This window comes from Sorex araneus, chromosome 6 (genome assembly GCF_027595985.1).
Source record: "Sorex araneus isolate mSorAra2 chromosome 6, mSorAra2.pri, whole genome shotgun sequence".
In the NCBI taxonomy this organism is placed as follows: Eukaryota; Metazoa; Chordata; class Mammalia; order Eulipotyphla; family Soricidae; genus Sorex; species Sorex araneus.
In genome coordinates, this window is record NC_073307.1 from 66619039 (window position 1) to 66638426 (window position 19388).

Consider the following 19388-nt stretch of genomic DNA (forward strand, 5'->3'; position numbering starts at 1 on the left):
TTATATTGATTTTTGTATTATGAAACATTGTATTCTAAAACTGACAAGTTCTAATAGATTTTTTAATAGATGCCTTGGGGATTTTTTAATTTAGATGATCATATTACCTAGGGAAGCATTAATGTCTTTCTTTCCAGCCTAAATTACTTCTATTTCATTTTCTTGCTTCATTGCATTGACTGAAATTTCTAACACAATGTTGATTTTTTTTATGTAGTCATTTTAGATGGCTTTTAATTTTTTTCTATTTTTATTTTGCTGAGAGCTCTTTATTAATTTTCATCTTGTAAGTAGTGGTTAAGGATGTTACAAATCATCGTGCAAGACAGGAAACATTAACAAAGAGCTAGTCAAGTTTATAATATGAATATTTCCAAGAATTAATTCCTGTATTAGGATATAGTGATTTACCCTCATGGTTTCCCAATGCTTTAAACTTTAGTTTTGTAGAAACAACTCTCTCTGCATTCATATTTTAAAAATTTCAATGGCAGCTGGAATAATTTTGGGTACAAAATACCACTATTTACCAGTCTTCCAGCATAATCTAACTGTTGGCGGGTTGTTAGATAAAAGGTTCTAAATCACCAGATTTCGACATACCGTGGGGGAGAGAGTCAGAATGCTTTGTACCCCTGCGCCTGTGATCCGCCTGACAACAGCTAGGTCTGCATTCAAACATATATGTAATATTTTATGACTCGCTACTGGCATAGTTCTTCAATATGACAAAATTACAACCACAGATTATATGAAAATTTGATATGCAAAGATAATTAAAAAATAATTTGCAACAGCTCCCAGATTTTGATTTTTCCTTAAAAACACTAAAAAAAGTCCCTCTGGATACTACTATAATATGTATTTCTCTGCCAGAGCAACTCAACCGCACAGGTATGGCAACTGACCAGGCCACTCGAATGGGGATGTCCAGCCACACCTAAGTAACTCAGTGCACCTTCGCACCAACATTCGAACCCTGCTGCCAGCGCTCCTTTGCCGATGACAGCCGAGTGCGAGCACTCAGAAGCCACCTGAGCACTGCAGGATCCTACTAAAACAATGACGTCCCACTGGTCTAGGTCAGCCGTGTCCGCTGTACGCCTCGGGGCGCGCAGTCCAGGGCGTCCGACCGCGGGCAGCAGGGGGTTTCGGCCGGGCCCGTCAGCCCCGCAGGCGCCCCCGCTCCCGGCCAGCGCCCCGCAGCGTCGCGGGCTGGGGACCCCCAGGCGCCGGGCGCGCGGGCAGGGGGCGCGCGAGGCCCGACTGTCCCCGGCCAAGTTGCGCGCTCGGCCCCGTGTCCGCGGCTCGGCCGCGCCCCTCCGCCCGCCGCGCGCTGGTGCCCCGAGCGGCCCCGCCGCCTCCCTGTGCCCGGCGCCGGGGTCGTCCTCCGCGGCCCTTCGTAGACGCGCGCCCCGAGATCGCCGGGCAGCGGGACCCCCAGCAGCCGGGCACCTGGGAGCCGCCAACGCGCAGGGGCGGCGGGGGAGGGGGACGCGGCGCGCCTGCCTCGCCCCCGGCCAGCCTCCTCCGGCCCGCCCGGCGCCGACCCCCGGGCTCCGTCCTTCGCGCCGCCCTCCGGCCCGGTCCCGTGCCCGGCGCTGCCCCTGCCCGTCCGGTCCCCGGCGCTGTCCCTGCCGGCCTGGTCCCCGGCGCTGTCCCTGCCGGCCCGGTCCCTGGCGCTGTCCCTGCCGGTCGGGTCCTCTGTGCGGTGCTGCCCCTCCCGGCCGGGTGCCCGGCGCTGTCCCCCCCGGCCGGGTCCTTGGTCCCCACGCTGCCCCTCCCGGCCCGGTCCCCGGCGCTGTCCCCCCGGCCGGGTCTCCGGTGCCGGTGCTGCCCCTCCCGGCCCGGTCCCCGGCGCTGTCCCCCCCGGCCCGGTCCCCGGCGCTGTCCCTGCCGGCCCTGTCCCTGGCGCTGTCCCTGCCGGTCGGGTCCTCTGTGCCGGTGCCGCCCCTCCCGGCCGGGTGCCCGGCGCTGTCCCTCCCGGCCGGGTGCCCGGCGCTGTCCCTCCCGGCCCGGTCCCCGCGCTGTCCCCCCCCAGCCCGGTCCTCGGCGCTGTCCCCCCCGGCCTGGTCCTCGGTCCCGGCGCTGGCCCCCCCCCCCCGGCCCGCCCCCCGGCCCGCCCTGCCCGCTGCCTCCCGGCGCTCCATTGTCTCCGCCCAACAACAGGTCTGGGCGCCGCGCGCTCGCCTCCGGGTCGGGAGCGAGTCCCGGGCCCGCGGGTCCCTCTCGAGGCGGACCCGGGGCGGCGGGACCCGCTGGGGCGCGGACCGGGCCGGGCCGGGCCCCTCTCCGGGCGGGCGGACCCCGGGCCGGGCCCTCTCCCGGCGGGCGGACCCCGGGCCGGCGGGCCCCTCAGAGCGCGCGGGCGGGCGGGTCCGGGGCGGGTCCCGGGGGACCCCGCGCGCCGCGCCCTCCCCGGAGCGCCTCCCCGGGCGGATCCCGCCCCGCCCCGCCCCCGCCCGGCCCCCGCCCCGCCCAGCCCGCCGCCCGCGGTCTGCTCGCCGCGCCGAGAGCTCGCAGGGCCAAGTTCGGCGCGGGGCCGGGCCCTCCCTTCGGTCCCTGCGGCCCAATCGGGGCCGCCCGGCGCCCCCCGAGCCCACGCCGCGACGGGCAGGACCCGCGCGCGCTTCCCGCCGGGCCGCGGGTGTCTCCGACGCGCACCGCGCTCCCGAGGATGGACTGAGCGGAGCCGCGCCATGGAGTCGCCGCTCCTCCCGCGGGCCGTCTGCCTGCTGCTCGGCCTCGGCGCAGGTGGGTGCCCGGCACGGGGGCGGCGCGGAGCCCCCGGCCCAGCCCCAGGCGCGGCTGCCCCCGCGGGGGCCACGGGCGCGGGCTCGGGGCGCTTTTGTGCGAGCTCGGGAGGTGCCGGGGGGCTCCCGCCCCGGCCCGGGGTCCTGGGGCCTGGGGAGAACTTTGCTCCCGGGGGGACCGGGCTGGGAAGTGGGCACGGGCACGGCACACGGTGCCCCGCGCGGCCACGCTCGCGGCCGCGGCCAGGCGAGGCTCCGGGCAGCCGCCGGGCAGCTGCCGCGCGTCCTCCGCGCCCGAGTCGCCTTGCAGGGGGACTCCCGGCTGCCCCGGGAGCAGACCCGGGTTCTGATGGAGCTTTCTCTCTCCCCGACCCCCCCCCCCCCCCACCGCCCACCCCAGCCTGGGGGCTCGGCGTGGACCCCTCCCTGCAGATCGACGTCCTGGCGGAGTTGGGACTCGGCGAGGCCACGGGCGGCGTGCGCCAGGTGCCCGGGCTGCACAATGGCACGAAAGCGTTTCTCTTCCAAGGTAGGAGGATGCTGCGCCCGCGGGCAGCAGCGCCGCTCGGGCTCGGGGCGAGGACAGCGGCGGGTGCGGTGCCCGGCGCGACCCAGACCCCCGTCCCTTCCTAAGTGCTCAGTCGCCCTCCCCCGCCCCGCCTGGCTGGCACTCCTGCCAGCTCTAATGGATAGACCCTTAATTACTGCACAGAAACTCCGACGGCACGTGGTCGATGGGAGAGTCTGGGGAACAATGAATTAGAAGACAAGCGCCTCATTGGGGCGAAATTGATTTAGGGAGGCAGTGGAATAGCTTCGTCTTAGCTAAGACCGCGTTCCCTGAAAGTTTCACGTTCCGGGATGGCCTGTTGGGAGGAATTTCTTTATGTGAGTGGCAAAATGAACACCTCTCAATGGCTTTACCGACTGCGTGTCACCAACACTGAGAAAATAATGATTTTTCTTCCCTACCAATGAGAAGAGAAAGGGAATAATATTTTCATAAGACGAGTTTGGAAAATATTTCAAGTAGTTATAGCATGTTATGATTCATTGTATATTTAGAATTTTAAACTTCTTTTTAAAGTCAGCATCATTTGCTGTGCACAGATACTTGCGTTTTAAATATATTTGTTGTGTTATTAGAAGGAAGTTTTAATGCATCAAACCTTCAATTTAATTCATCAGAACTTATGAAGGTTTCATGGTTTGGGAAAAGATGCTATAATATGAACTTCTGAAAGTAAACACGTACGAAAGACAAGAGTCACTTAAATTGAGAAATAGGTGAAAGGAAAAACAAAAGCATTTTAGTAATATATCTGATGAATTGGCTAAATTATCTCTTCACCCCCCAGCGTGTGTGATTTTGGTGCAAACATAATGCCGGTGAACAGTTAGATGTGTAAAATGTAACCACTCCCCAAACCTGCTGCCAAGAGATAGGAGTGAAATGAAACTCGGGTGACTGTGTGGTGTTGTTCCTTGGTCTCACCAGTATGTGTCGCCATGAGCAGTAACGGAGCTGGCAGTGGGAAAGCAGGAAATTGACATGTGTTGTGTTTATTGAAAACAAGTTGGCTCTTATTAGACATTAAAGTGCGCTTTTCTGTTTTAATTATGGTGGTTCCACTGAATGTTTCTTATCCTTAAAAATATTCATGATAATATTATATTTACTTAAAGGTCTTTTGTGAAGCTAGGCTAGGGGGTTCTTGGAGAGTTAATCTTTTAAAAATAATCACTAAATCTAGTAATACAAATAAGACAAGACTAAGACAGTAATAAAAATTCAGACTGGATTAGAAGTGTCATTAGGATTATTTTTTTCTTAAAAAATGTCTGTTTTAGTTCCTGTGAACAGGAGGCAAAGTTATTTCAAGCACTGTCAATTTGAATGAACTGTTTTATAGAAGCTAAAAGTCTTAATAAACAATGATGTTGAAGTACTCTTAAAAATTTCCATAGAAATTGTTTAAATTATGTTAGCTTTTCAAAAAATTTTTTTATTGAGTATCTGTGGGCTAGACTATTACAAAGCTGTTCATGTGATCAGATTTCACACAATGGTCCAACACCCATCTCCCCACCAGTGCACATTTCCCACCACCAGTGTCCCCACGGTCACTCTTGTCACTCCCTCAGCCTGTCTCTATGGCGGACACTTTTCTTCTCTCTCTCTCTCTCCTTTTCCTTCTGTGCATTAGGGTTTGCAGTACAGGTACTAAGAGTTCGTCGTGTTTGTTCAGGGCATTCAGTATTTCTATCGGGAAGGTAAGGCTGGCGTTGCTTTGTAACTGGGTGGCAGCTTTGGGGTATGGAGATGGCTGTGGTGGCTTCCAGAAGAACAGTGAGGTGGGCAGAAGTAGCCCATCCCGACCCCGAGAAAGCCGAGGGTTTCAGTCACAAAACCCGTATATCCGAATTTCCAACAGTTTAATATTTCGGTGAGTCTGTGTTGAGATGGTGGAGTCCCGCCAGAGGCATGGCCATGATTTTGGATTTGGGGAGCTAGTGGCTGCCTGGGACTTTGCTCGGGCGGGCACCAGGCCGACCCGCGCCCTTAGATTAATCTTGGTCTGTTCAGCCTTGCGCAGGTCAGCGGTGAACTGCTGCTTTTCATCTCTAGAGATTTATTTATGGGTCTCTGAAGCAAGGTCTGTAGGAGAGCTGTGTGACTGGCCCACGGGTGGTCTGTGGGCGTAAACACTTACCTAACCTTGGGCACTTTAGTTTCTCAGGAAAGTTGGTCCCGAGTCGTTGGGGTCTGGCCAGAGGCACAGCTGCAGTTTTGGGGTATCAGGAAGCCTGAAGGCTGCTGATGCACTTGCCCCACACGTACAGGTTGACCTACTGGTGGCACCACACCCCCTAAATTATGTTAGCTTTATTTTTAGCTCCCTCTGAAGAGTATTTGAGTGCTCACAAATAGAAACCTTCAACACTGGGCCTTTTATATTTTGCACTTAGGCATTAAACAATTTCTAGGAGACAGTCTTAAGAGATCAATTCATTTTTCTGGTTTGTTATTTTAAGTGGATGTACACTATTAATTTTTATTTATTTATTTATTTTTTCTGCACCTGTACATTTATTGCAGCACTTATTCATTTTTATTTAAATTACTAGTTTTCCCAGGTAAACATTGTGCTGCAAGTATATGTCTCCTGAAATGTGTTTTCTTTGAATAGTCCATGTCATTTGATACATGGTCAATGTACATTGTTGAATTGGTTGTTTTTATTTGTTTATTTTAGATATCAGACCTACTATTTAGACAGAAAATAATATAGTTTACAAATTTTCGAGATGTAAAATTTTATTCTCTGACAAATTATGAACTTTATTTCACATAGCAAAAACAGTTTTCTGTGTTCTCAGTGGAAATGTTTTGGAGATATTGATTATGCTTTGATGTTTTCACTTATCCTAAGGTTTGACTTGGAAACTGAAAATTGATAGAACTTTGGTCCTGCCTGACAGCGTCTGCATTACTTTGGAAAGGTCTTTATTTCGGTCACCAGAATGTGGAAGCTGCTAATAAGTTGGTTTTAACTCTTACTGAATTTCTGGATTCTGTGGGGGTGTAGAGACACAAGACTCAGGCTGAAAATTTTATGGATTCAATATATGGTGAATTGAGAATGTTGCAGGCAGTTTTGTGTACGTGTATGAAATGTCACAGCATAACAAATTACAAAACTTGTGAGATATTAAAAGTTCATATAAACCCATCAAAGATCTAAGAGATTTTTGAAGCATTAAAATTTTACTCTAGTGGAGATCAGCATAGCAGTATGGTACTTCTTTGGAATGTGTGAGACTCTAGGTTTGATTCTTTACTCTATAAAAAATAAAAAGAAAATTTCCCTTTAGTAATATAACTAATAATTTTCGTTTGTCTCACCATTAAAATAACATCTTGTCATCAGATTTCTCAGTGAGTTTTGCACATTCAATATTATTTTTTCTTTTGGTGACTTCATTCTTTTTAAAAGCTTAGAGTGGTTGCTATAAAATGTTTTTCGAAGCCATAAACATTTTTGGTAAAATGGTATAATATGAATCTAATATTTCATATCAATTAGCATTTTATTATTGTGCAAAATGCGACAAATAGAATTTTATTTTAATCCTGATTTTTTTTTTTGCGTCACACCCGGCGATGCACAGGGGTTACTCCTGGTTCTACACTCAGGAATTACTTCTGGCGGTGCTCAGGGGACCATATGGGATGCTGGGATTCGAACCCGGGTCGGCTGCGTGCAAGGCAAACGCCCTATCTGCTGTGCTATCGCTCCAGCCCCAATCCTGATTTTTTTTTTTATCATAACAGCATATATATTATCATTAAAACTATTTTCATATTGGTGAATTTGATTTGTAACTGCTTTGGATATTGAATAAAGAATACTAATTTAGATGATATCTTAATAAACTGGCTCTTGAGATTGCCAGTTACAATAAATTAAAAAAAAGCAAGTGTCCAAACAACAATTTGGAATCTATATCAAGATCTTCTAAGTATTTCTAGTTACAGTCTGATTTTCATAAAAATATACATAGGTTTTTATTTAAATGAGGATTGGGTGCCACTAATAGAAAGACCTAAGGAAGATTTTAAAGATTTTTGAAATTCTAACTAAGGACTCATTCAATTATAAATAGAATTCTACCATTTTTAAAATCTAAGAAATATTCTTTAATGTAATGATCATAATGACATTCTTTCCTCTCTGTACATGAAAGTATATAAAGTATATAAAGAATGGGAGTATATAAAGGTACAATTTTACTTTTCTAGCTACATTAGCATGGTTTTTAAGTTTTTTTTTTAATTTTTAAGTTTTCAATTTTTTTTTTTTGGCTAGGTTGCCAAAGTAGAGTTTCATCTGTTACTTTAGTAACATTCCCTCTGAAGTGTTCATAGGTTATGTAATGTCATTAATCCCCAGTGAGAAGTGGATGAAAACAAAAATGTCTTACCTCCCTGCCCCACTTTTCAAATTAGGAATTTGAAAAGAAAATGATTAATTACAGTTAAGAATGTAAGAATTCGGACGGTGAAAGATGCCCCCTCATATCTCTTGTTTTATTGGGGTGCTCAGCTGAGGGACCTGGACCCTTCCTGACATGTCCAGCTGCCAGGTTGGAGGGTTCGCTGCTTAAGCTGGTGGGGGGACGCTGCTAGAACTCATGGGTGCTGGGGGCCACCAGGGCCATGCCCACAAGCTTTTCTGGGCCACCAGAGTTTGGGAGTAATGTGGTGATTTGGGAGGAAATGTGGTGCAAGGGAGGAACTTGGGTTCTTGTGTGTACAAAGATGTGCTCTTTTAACTGTCTTCCTGCCCTACAGTCTTTCCTTATGCCCGTTTTTCAATAAAGGAGTGAAATTGGTCAATTGAATGAATACACCAAGCTAACAGCACTAAAGAAAATGAAGTGGCTACGAGCTTTCGTGTTTGCATTTCAGTCATACAGCGATCGTTTACCCATCCCTCCACCAGTGCCCATTCTCCACCAATGTTCCCAGTATCTCTCCCACCACCCCCACCCCATCCCCCACTACCCACCCTGCCTTTGCAGCAGGGCATTCCCTTTTGTTCTCTCTCCTTTGGGTGTTGTAGTTTGCAGTAGAGGTATTGAGTGGCCATCATGTTCGGTCTATAGCCTACTTTCGGCATGCAGCTTCCAACCCGAATGGGTCCCCCCAACATCCTCTCCTTGGTGTTCCCTTCTCTATCTGAGCTGCCTTTTCCCCCAGCATGTGAGGCAGTTTCCAAGATGTGGGGCAGACCTCCTGGTCCTTATCTCTACTGCTCTTGGGTGTTAGTCTCCCACTCTGTTATTTTATATTCCACAGATGAGTGCAATCTTTCTATGTCTGTCTCTCTCTTTCTGACTCATTTCACTCAACATGATACTTTCCATGTTGATCCACTTACATACAGATTTAATAACTTCATCTTTTTGACATTTGCATAGTATTTCATTGTGTAGATATACCAAAGTTTCTTTAACCAGTCATCTGTTTTTGGACACTCGGGTTTTTCCCAGATTTTGGCTATTGTAAACAGTGCTACAATGAACATACAAATGCAGATGTAATTTCTACTATACCTTTTTGCCTCTCTGGGGTATATTCCAAGGATTGGTATTGCTGGGTCAAATGGGAGCTAAATTTCTAATTTCTAATTTTTTTGAGAATCGTCCGTGTTGTTTTCTAAAAGGGCGGAACCAGTCAGCATTCCCACCAGCAGTGAAGGAGAGTCCTTTTCGTCCCACATCCATGCCAACACTGGTTGCTTTTGTTCTTTTGGATGTGGGCCAGTCTCTGTGGTGTGAAATGATATCTCATTGTAACATATTGATTTAGAAATAAGATAGACCCAAGTGAAACTGAAGTTACTTAATTTCTATAAGGTTCAGAACCTCAACTATAAAATCAGTGTTATTATGAAAATTAAATAAGACATGTTTGTTAATTCAAATACATTCTGTTGTTTTGGAATTATTTTTCTGTTAGGTTTTAGGCATAAAATAAGTGGACAAGTTAGGACTTTACCTTCATAGTTTATTTAAAATTGTTACCAAACAAATAATTGTACAGATAATCTAAATCATTATTAAGGTAAATGATACAAAGAAATATTCTTAAGGGTGTAATAAAAATATATATTCTTTCAAGGAAGTTGCAGGGTCAAGTACACAAACAGCCTGTGATAGGAAAATGGGTACCTACAAAGATATAGAAATGAAAGGCTGTTAGAAGTTAAGCACATGACGAAAACAGAAACCAAAGTTACATGGCAGTCCTTATTAATACAATGTCATGGAGAGTTATCATTATGTGTCCAAAGATAAATTGTAAAGGGCAAAATAATGGTCCCTCAATGATAACATGTGTAAAGGGAATTAAGATCATAGATAAGAGTTAAAAATTTTAATCAAATGACCTTGAAATAAAGAGATCTTATTTTAAAAGTGAAGTATCCTTAAAATCAATATCCTAGATATTTTTGGTAGATCCCATCTGGAGGGAAAAGATAGAAAATTTAGGGTCAGGATGAGAGAATGGACATTTTGTCATTTCTAGCTTTGAAGACAAGTGGCCTACAAACCAAGGAATGTGGGTAGTTTCTAGAAGCTGGAAAGAAGAGAAATTTATTTTCAGTTGGAGTGTTTAGAAGATCCACAGCACCATCGATGCCTTGATTTTAGCCTGGTGAAATTGAGTTTGGATTTCTGACATCTGGGTCTCTTGAGATGACGGGGTTGCTTCACCATCACATTTATACTGATTTGTTACAGTGGTGGGAGGAACCAATATACATTCAAACATTAGCTTTAATTCGTCTTGTTACTGAATTAAACTTTCTTTTGAGCTGTGTTTCAATTATGCATGTGTTTGTGGGTGGTTGGAAATTTGAACTTGCCAGTTAAAGTTATCTTAGTCATTCAGAGCTTAAAATAGTTTATTACATGTAAAGTCAGAGTTTTCATTCTAAATGCTGAGTCTTTAAAGAGTTCTTTCTATTATTTAGCTATAAATCAATTCTGAGAACAGAGTAAAATTAAGCATTGGACTTTTTGTTTGTATTCTTTTACATAAATTTACTCTTTTCCTCCGAAAGATTAATCCAGAGACAGAGGGTGAAATTAGAAATCATGAACATTGTGAAATGGAATGGATAGCGCCTTGTCTGGTGTGAGACCACTAGGAGGTATGGGAGTTGAAATTATGGGCTGGAGCAATTGTAACTGAAACGCATCAAAAGTGGCCCCAGCTGTGTGATACTCACTAGGTTTCACTGGAAAGGAGTGGCGCTGTCCGACTGGCTCTGGCTGGTGGCTGAGCTTCTGGTGCCTTCAGCACCCTGGAAAACGGACAACTAAACTCCCTGCCTTTCTGTGACTTCATTCTATGTCCTACTGCTCATCTGCTTAGGCTGGTCCTGGGTCCCATTCACGCAAAGATCCATCCTCTCACCCCTTTCCTCGTCTCACTGTTATCTGTGCATAAGATACAGCTGCCGACAGATAAGTTAAATATCAGATATCAAGGTCTTATGATATGACTCCTGTTGATTTTATTTCAATTTAATTTATATACTACTTCAGTGTATAAGGATAGATTGCACTATAATGACAGAAAAGATATGTCTGCGAACTTTTAAATGATGCAACACAGGAAGCAAAATTTTATTATCGAAAGTGAAAGTATTTTGTGTCTTTATCTTTTTTTTGTTTGTTTGCTTTTAGTTCTGGACCACATCTCACTGTGCTCAGTGCTTACTCCTGGCTCTGTGCTCAGGGCTCACTGCTCCAGTGATCAGGCGACCCTATGCAGTGCCTGAAATCGAACCATATTCTTGCCATGTGCAAGGCAAGCACCTTCCCCTTCATAACATCTCTCCGACCCCTGCATCTTTAACTTAAAGAGGGAAACTCGACAGATGAGAATGTGGCTCGGTAGCACAGCATCTGCCCTGGCTGCTCCCGATACTTCACTCTCCTCAAAAGAGAAATGAAGCTAGAAACTAGGGAAGAGTATGTCCTAGTCTAAGTGTTACAGATGCAGGCGATCATTTTATCTATGAGCTAAATATAAGAAAGCAAGTAGAACTTTTGTTTTGTTTGTTTTATAAGAAATGCTTGAGCACTATCTCATCATCATTATTATTATTATTATTATTATTATTATTATTATTATTTTGCTTTTCGGGTCACACCCGGAGATGCACAGGGGTTACTCCTGGCTCAGGAATTACACCTGGCGGTGACTTGAGCATTACCTCTTAAACCTCTAATGTGAAACTGTTCTATTTTGAAACGTTCATCATTCTAATAAAATTATCTTCCATCTTTGAAATTTACTGTGTCAAGTTACCACTTGTTAGCGTCTTTGTGGTGTTTTTGTTTTTGTTGTTTGGGTCACACCCAGCAATGCTCAGAGGTTACTCCTGGCTCTGCACTCAGGAATTACTCCTGGTGGAGCTCAGGGGACCATATGGGATGCTGGGAATTGAACCCAGGTTGGCGTGTGCAAGGCAAACGCCCTCCCCGCTGTGCTATCGCTCCAGCCCCAGCATCTTTGTGTTTTACTGGGCATTTCTGTTGCAATGAACTTCTATCAATTTGATAAAAAAGCTTCTTATTTTTTTCTGATTTCAACACAGAGTTGACATTGGAGAAATAATAGCCTTCTGTGAAAACTCAGTTTATAAGCGGTTTATTAGTGGTTATTTTTTTATATGGTGACTTTTGTTTCATTGTATAAATTCTTATTTGTTGAAGAGAATATTTTACTCACGATAACGAGAGACAGGACAGAGCTGATGGTGATAAAAGTGGGGCAAGATGTTTTTCCATTTGGTCTGCTGAGAAGTACCGGGAGGGCGCTTGAGCAAATATTTGCCGAGGTGGTCCTGACAACAGTCTTTGTTCTGTGCAGAGGACGGAGAGCAGGCCGCCACACGTCTCTCCCCACAGAGGGAGCGTCATGGTCTCTGGCGCAGAGACAAAGGGGCAGGCCGAGGTCGGGGGAGAGTGGGCCCTCGCTGGAGCAAAGCAAACACGGGCGCAGGGGGTGGTGCTGCTGGAATGTTCTATGCGTGAAACTCTACCATGAGCAGTGTGGGAATCATGGTGCATAAAGTAGAATGAAAATTACAAAAAGGAATACACGATGGCAGTATTTCAAGGTTTATATTCTCTGCACCTTAGACTAGGAGCATGGACTCCGTCTAGCGATCTTGACTTTGGATCTTAGCTCATCGTTCACTAGTGATGTGAACTTGAACTTGTTGCTTGTGTTCAATTCACATAGTAATACTTCTGATCGATGTGCAGATTATCTGACAACGAACATGCTAAACACTCAGTGTATGTGATTTATTGTTTTTATTTTGGAATTAGTTTGCAGCTGATTATGCTCCGGCCTGGAGCGATAGCACAGAGGGTAGGGAGTTTGCCTTGCACCCAGCCGACCCGGGTTCGATTCCTCCACCCCTCTCGGAGAGCCCGGCAGGATACCAAGAGTATCCTGCCTGCACAACAGAGCCTGGCAAGCTACCCGTGGTGTACTCGATATGCCAACAACAGTAACAACAAGTCTCACAATGGAGACGTTACTGGTGCCTGCTCGAGCAAATCAGTGAACAACAGGATGACAGTGTGACAGTGCGATTATGCTCCCTTGAACTCTTTTTCAGAGGCTTAATGGGAAATGTGCATTTGGTGGAGCATATCAGGGTGGTTTTTCCTTGAGGAAGGGAGGGTTCAGAAGCAAATTGAGAGTAGGAAGAGAAACTCGCCTTGAATACATCTTCTGTTCTATTTTTGCTTTTTTTCTGTGTGTGGGTTTGGAGGGGCTGTGCTCATCCCAGCTGTGCTCACAGGCTGCTCCTGGCTCTGTACTAAGGTATGACTCTGGTGATGCTCAGGGGAACAGACGTGTGCCAGGGATTTGACTGAACCAGGCAAGCGCCAACCCCCTGCACTGTCTCTCCAGCCCCAAAAAGTTTGGCTTTTTGATTTTACTAGAGGAGAAAAAGAGAGGTAGGTTGGTAGAGAGGGATGGGAAAGAATGCAGATTTGGAGGAGCAGTGCCATCGCCCTGTTCAGATAGCCGTAGTTCAAGAGGGGAGATGTACAAGAAAAGCAGTCACAGGAAAATGCAGTGTGTAAGCCTTCTGTGGTCAATCCTATGTGAAGTGTAATAGCTGCTCATTTAGGGTTTGAGCTGTATGTTACGGAGACGCGTGGAAAGTTCTTAGAAATAAACAACACGCTTGTTTCTTACCTCTGGCAGGTAACTTTGGACTCTCTGGAGTGGGTCTGGATTTAGTCTGCTTGTTGGTCTGTATGTGGGAGGAGATTATTTGGAACATTAAACTGGCTGAGTCGAGTTTAATGTTGGTGGAATCATCGGGTTGACTGTGAATACTGATCTGCTTCTCATACACTTTCAACTCTGTCTTTGGATTTTCTTAAATGTATTGTTGACATTGTTCATTACTCCTACAGCCCAAAGCCCCTTGGCCAAGTTTTGTTCCTGTAGCACCTGGAATTCTGGCCTTTTCTGGTGGTTTGCTGTCCTGTCTTGCTATGGCTGCTACAGGTTATCTGCGAAAGAAGCTTGCACATTCTTCTCCTGCTTCCTAACCCCACACCAGATTCTTCTTCTGATTTTTTTTTTCTAGGTAAACATTATCCTTCATATAAGACTCAGCTAAACTATCACTTTGGCTGTAGTTCATTCCTTCCTTTGGTGGAATTATTGTTCCTGTTTCTCTGTTCTCAGCGTTCTCTATACAAATAAGCCCTGATTAACATCATAACTAGTTTTTAAATGTATATTTTATGTTAAAAATCTGACTACTTTTATTTTTTTTGTCTCCCTAGCTGTGCAGGAGATCACTTTGGCCAACACTCAGCTGGGCGGTGGCGGCCTAAGAATGTAGTACTCAGGCTCATGACTTGGTCCGGCCCATTCGCTGGGGCTTACCAGGACCCCCTTGGCATTGCTGGGGGCCGAGTCACGTGGTGCAGGGGTTAGAACTGGGGCCCCAGGGAAGCGAAGCCCGTGCTTGGCCTCGGGGCTGCAGCCTCGTCCCCTCGTGCTCCTTCTGGTTTCCAGCCACCGCCACGGCCCACCGGCTGCCGGTGTCTTCCCGCGCACACGCTGGCTTCCCTGCAGCCTATTTTTAACTCAGTTTCCAGAGTGATCATTTTAAAGTATAATACAGACCATGTCCCTGTTTGCCTCAGACGTTCACTGGTTTCTCATTGCACTGGAAGTGAAAGACAAAGTGATGACGCGCTGCAGAGGCCCGCGTGGACGCTGTCCCTCTAGCCCGTTGCTTCTCTACCTTAATGTGCTTCCCTTCCCTTTCTTTGACTGCAAGCCTGCCAGCTTCCTTTCTGTTCCTCAGACAGCCCAGCCACTTTCCTGCCTCACCCCTTGCATTGCTGTTTGCATCTTTGAATGCTCCCCTCCCCCGCCCGCCCCCAGAGAGCTGCAGTTATTTTCTTCCTTCAAGTGTTTTCTAAAATATTATATTTTAAGGGACATACACTCAGGTCACTGAATAAAATTTTAATTTATTTTCCTCTCTCACCAGTATTCTTAATATTCGTTATTCTGATGCTTCTTTCTGTCACATTTATCATTTGAATTCATTATTGTTTGTCTGCCCTTCCAGAAAACAAGTTCCCCGAGGGCAATGATTTTAAAAAAGCTTTTTCTTCACTGATATGCATTTTAAGTGTTTAGCATACAATAGAACTTTAAATGTCAAGTAACTATGGTTGCCTCAGCTCGCGGGTCCCGCCTCCTTGGGGCTCGAGACTGCCTTGCTTGATCCTGCGGTCTCCTAGTTTATGTAGACCAGCAAGACACAGTGTCTGAATATTTATGGCCTGGGTTTGATACATTTATTAATGGCGAAGGTTTTTCTTGGTAGCATCACTGTGTTTTGTGTTTATGAATAGCTATTTGTGAACTAACACTCCTGGGGGACGAGAGCATGAGAGGGAGGTGCTTGTCTGGCCAGCCCCTGCACTGGAGATGGTCCCCGGGCACTGCCAGGCCTGGGCCCGTGCACAGGGCCAAGAGCGACCCTCAGCGTCCCAGGCTGTGGCCCCCAGTGGCTAAGCAAGGTGCCCACTACATACATGTGGCAGTAACAGAAGAGGACTGAGACTTCGGGTCACAGGTGTGGTCAGGTTTAACCGAGAGGTCTGTTACTCTGAGAGGCCCTAACCATCCCCTTAAGAAGTGCCCCACGTGAAGGAAAGGGCACGTGAGGTATAAGAAACAGTGGCCTCCTGAAACGGAACATCCTGAGTGCATCCTGAAAATGGGAGTCAGCGCTTTAGTTTTAAGGACTGTGAATTCAGCGGCTAGCAGAGACACTCATGCGAAAGTGACAAGCGCAGATACCTGTGCTGCAACCCAGCCAGCAGCCCCACGGAGCTAGAGTGCTCCTGGAGGAAAATCCCGAGCCGACTTGGGAACCTGTAAGAGGAGGAGTGCCTGAGGCAGTATGGTTCCTAATCAGCCTGGAAAGTAAATGATCTTTACAAAATATTGGGATACAGTATAGGAGGGCTAGGTGTATTTCCTGTTGCTCTAAAACAGTGATTTCTGAACGTCAGCTTAATAGTCATTGCTTCAGGCTGAATTATTAAAAAGACTGTTTTTCTTTTCCTTTTTTTTTCTTTTTGGATCACACCCGGCGATGCACAGGGGTTACTCCTGGCTCTGCACTCAGGAATTACCCCTGGCCGTGCTCAGGGGACCATATGGGATGCTGGGAATGGAACCTGGGTCGGCCTAGTGCAAGGCAAACGCCCCACCCGCTGTGCTGTCACCCCAGCCCCAAGACTGTTTTTCTTACTCTAACACTTTGAATCACTGGATGGTGTAATTCTAGGAATTTTTATTTTGAAAAGTTTCCTGTGATTACCATGTTAAGCTGCTTTCAAACCATCTCCTAGGATTGAGTGGTTCAGTGTAGTGACTGCTATTGACAGTGTCTATTGAACAGTTGAAATATGCCCAGTCCAAACTAAGAGGCGATGATCTAAGCCTAAATGACATTTTTATGTCAGCACTATTTTTGAAATTTATTTTGTATATATTTGGTTAAATAGTTAACCAAATTTTATTAAATAGTATTTTATTAAATAGTATTTTAAAAATAGTATTAATAAAAATAAGTTCACCTGTATTTTTCTTTTCAAGTATTCTCATGGGAAAATTATTTATGTGACACATTTGTAGCTCCCTGTTGGACACTTCTGTCACGTTAGACAGAACTAACAGAGAGGGACAGAATGGAATCTGAAGAAAATGGGAAATCTTGTGTGCAAGTATGGAAACCTTGTTTTCAAGTTTATTTGGAATTAAGTTTGTTTTTATCATGCAGTGAGACTGACAAATTTACTCAGAGTTGCCTTTCAGTTATCTAGTTTTTCAGCACCTGTCTCTGTCACCGCTGTCACTTCAGGATCTCCCGGCCTCAGTGTGTTGGTTCCGTGGTTCAGACCTTCAGTCACCAGATGCCTCTTTGCGGCCAGCGTGCCGCGCCCGTGCTCCCGTCCATGCCCGCGTCTGCCTCTGCTTGCTCCCCCTTCAGCCTTCCTGCTGCTTTGCGCTTGGTCAGGGTCTGGGCCCAGGGCCGTCCAGGGCTCCGCCTTCCAAGTCTTGCTTTCCCGTGTTCTGTTACCCCGAGAGCCGGGTGGGTGAGTTCATCCGACACGCGCGCCTTCCTTCTGACCTGGCTGCGGGCGGCGATTCCCTCCCTCCTCGCTGCGGCCTGTGCGATGTGCCCTGCACCACCCGAGCATCCTTGTTGGCCCCTGAGCCCACTCCGTGTCCCCGGGGCAGTGCTAAGTGTCGCAGTGAGGGACGGTGTGACGGTGATGTCATTTTGAATAAGTGTCGTTATGTCCTGGGGGTACATGCCAAATGGAATTGCTGGATCATCATAAGGTAGTTTGATTATTTTCTGCGTTGTTTTTGAACCGCTTACCATGGGGGTTGAATAACCTTTTTAACAAAGCTTCTAAAACTTTAGCTTACTACAAAGACTACCAATTCATCTGTTCATCCAATCCATCCATCCTTCCATCTGTCCATCCAGTATACTTTTTAAAAATAATATTTAAATAGAGATGAAATGACTTTCAGGGAAAATGAACTCTGTAGGAGTGCTAATTAGACCAAATACTCTCTATTTATTTATTTATTTATTTTATATTTAGGGGGCCACACTTAGAAGTGCCCGGGGGTTACTCCTGGCTCTGCGCTCAGGGCCACTCCTGGTGATGGTCAAGGGACCCGATGGGGTATAACCTCGGTCTGCCACGTGCAAGGCCTTACCCGCCGAACTATCTCTATGGCCCATAGATGAAAGAATTTCTAAGGTTACCAGACTTCTAAGTAAAAACTAGTTTCTTTTTAAATTAATCAGTAAAGAAGTCTGTAATTTATTTGTATTTTTCTCTACCCTTCCTCCCTCCCCCCCCTTTTGAGCACTAGAATTGCATACTTAGTTATGATGTTCGCATGCTTAGTTGCAGTGTACTAGTGGTCACACACCCAGTTGTGACACAATATCATACAAACAGAGCTGTGGATCAAACTTGACAGTGATGACGTAGGCTGATATCACTGTATCACTGTCATCCCGTTCATCGATTTATTCAAGTGGGTGCCTGTAGCGTCTCCATTCATCCCAGCCCTGAGACTTAGCAGCCTCTCCTTACTCATCTTTCCCAATGATTGGAGGCTCTTTTCAGGGTCGGGGAATGAGATTGTTATTGTTACTGTATTTGGCATATCGAACACGCCACAGGGAGCTTGCCAGGCTCTGCTGTGCGGCAGGATACTCTGGGTAGCTTGCCGGGCTCTCTGAGAGGCTTATATATTTATTTATATATGCAAAATGCAAAAATAAATTAATTAAATTAAATGCTTTCAGTGGGACTGGAGCCCTAGTCCAGCAGGAAGGGCATTTGCCTTGCACGTGGCCAACCCAGGTTTGGTCGCTAGCATCCCATATGTTCTCCTGAGCACTGCCAGGAATAATTCCTGAGTGCAAAGTCAGGAATAATCCCTGAGCATTGCCAGGAGTTACCCCCAAAGACCAAAATAATTAAATTTTAAAGATAAAATGAAATGCTTTCGGTGTTGATTGCCTAAGCCCACCTCTGCATCTGGGCGGCCTGCAGAGAGAACCTCCCCTACCAGGGTCGCCCCCCACCCCAGAAAAGAAAGACGAAGGGCGGAATCAGGGGTATTACTAGAGATCACATGCATATGTGACCAGTGTTTCCTGCTACGTCACACCGCTGAACGCTCCCTTAGCCTTTGAGCTTTTTCTTTCATTGTAACCTACAATATCCAAAACATCCTCATTTCATCAAAAGTCTCTCCAAAACAACCCGATTAAAACCGCTAACGGGAGCTGGAGAGAGCACGGGAATGGGCGCCTCGCTTGCACACTGTGGACCGGGTTTGACCTCGAACACCCGATATGATCCCGGAGCTGCCAGGAGTGGTACCTGAGTACAGGTGTGGTCTCCAGACTAAACGCAAACGCACTTTTCCTTTAGGGGCTGGAGGCTCGTGTGCTTGCCTTGCACGTGTCACGCTCGGGTTCGAACCCCAGGGCCCCTGTGATCCCTGAGCTTCCTAGAATGATTCCTGAGTGCGTGGCAGGAGTAAGCCCTGAGCAGAGCTACTGTGGCCCCAAGCCGAGATTCTGAAGCTCCCCAGAGACCCCTGCCTGCCTTTCGCCTCGGTGTGTGCTTGTGTATACGCTTCATATAAGCCTTGTGTATACGCTTCAGATAAGCCTATTCTTAGTGGCCGAGATCCACTTTCTTTCCTCCACATACTGTTGTTCCAATGTCAAATCTCTGTTGCTTTCCTATGTAAGTGGCGGATGCTCTAAATAAGCACTATGCCTAATGCTTCTGTTCTTACAATCTCACGTATGGTTGTGGTGAACATTTATGTGTCCCAGAAAAAGTGCTAATTAAGTTCAATATTTCAAAGTTTTAGAACTGATTTTCGAGGGTTAAACCTGTGTAAAAATAAAAAGAAAAGGCGCGGGCGAGGAA

The 19388-nt window shown here is 46.7% G+C and overlaps 2 protein-coding genes across 2 annotated transcripts in view; one reads left to right on the forward strand and one right to left on the reverse strand.

Moving 5' to 3' along the window:
• Positions 1 to 972: 972 nt before the first annotated feature.
• LOC129405591 (collagen alpha-1(I) chain-like) lies at positions 973 to 2701 on the reverse strand. The gene has a single exon (XM_055141863.1). It carries the CDS (start codon positions 2699 to 2701, stop codon positions 1079 to 1081), a length of 1623 nt encoding a protein of 540 aa, XP_054997838.1. The 3' UTR covers positions 973 to 1078.
• Positions 2622 to 19388, forward strand: part of NELL2 (neural EGFL like 2) — a 408154-nt gene continuing 391387 nt past the window's right edge. Inside the window, exons 1-2 of the mRNA XM_055141861.1 lie at positions 2622 to 2754; positions 3154 to 3282. Coding sequence (XP_054997836.1) covers positions 2700 to 2754; positions 3154 to 3282 — 184 coding nt within the window. The 5' untranslated portion in view covers positions 2622 to 2699. The remainder of the gene's footprint in view (positions 2755 to 3153; positions 3283 to 19388) is intronic.

Excerpts from the sequence above, each read along its gene's own strand:
- LOC129405591 (XM_055141863.1), bottom strand. The coding sequence starts at position 2,701 with ATGGCGCGGCTCCGCTCAGTCCATCCTCGGGAGCGCGGTGCGCGTCGG.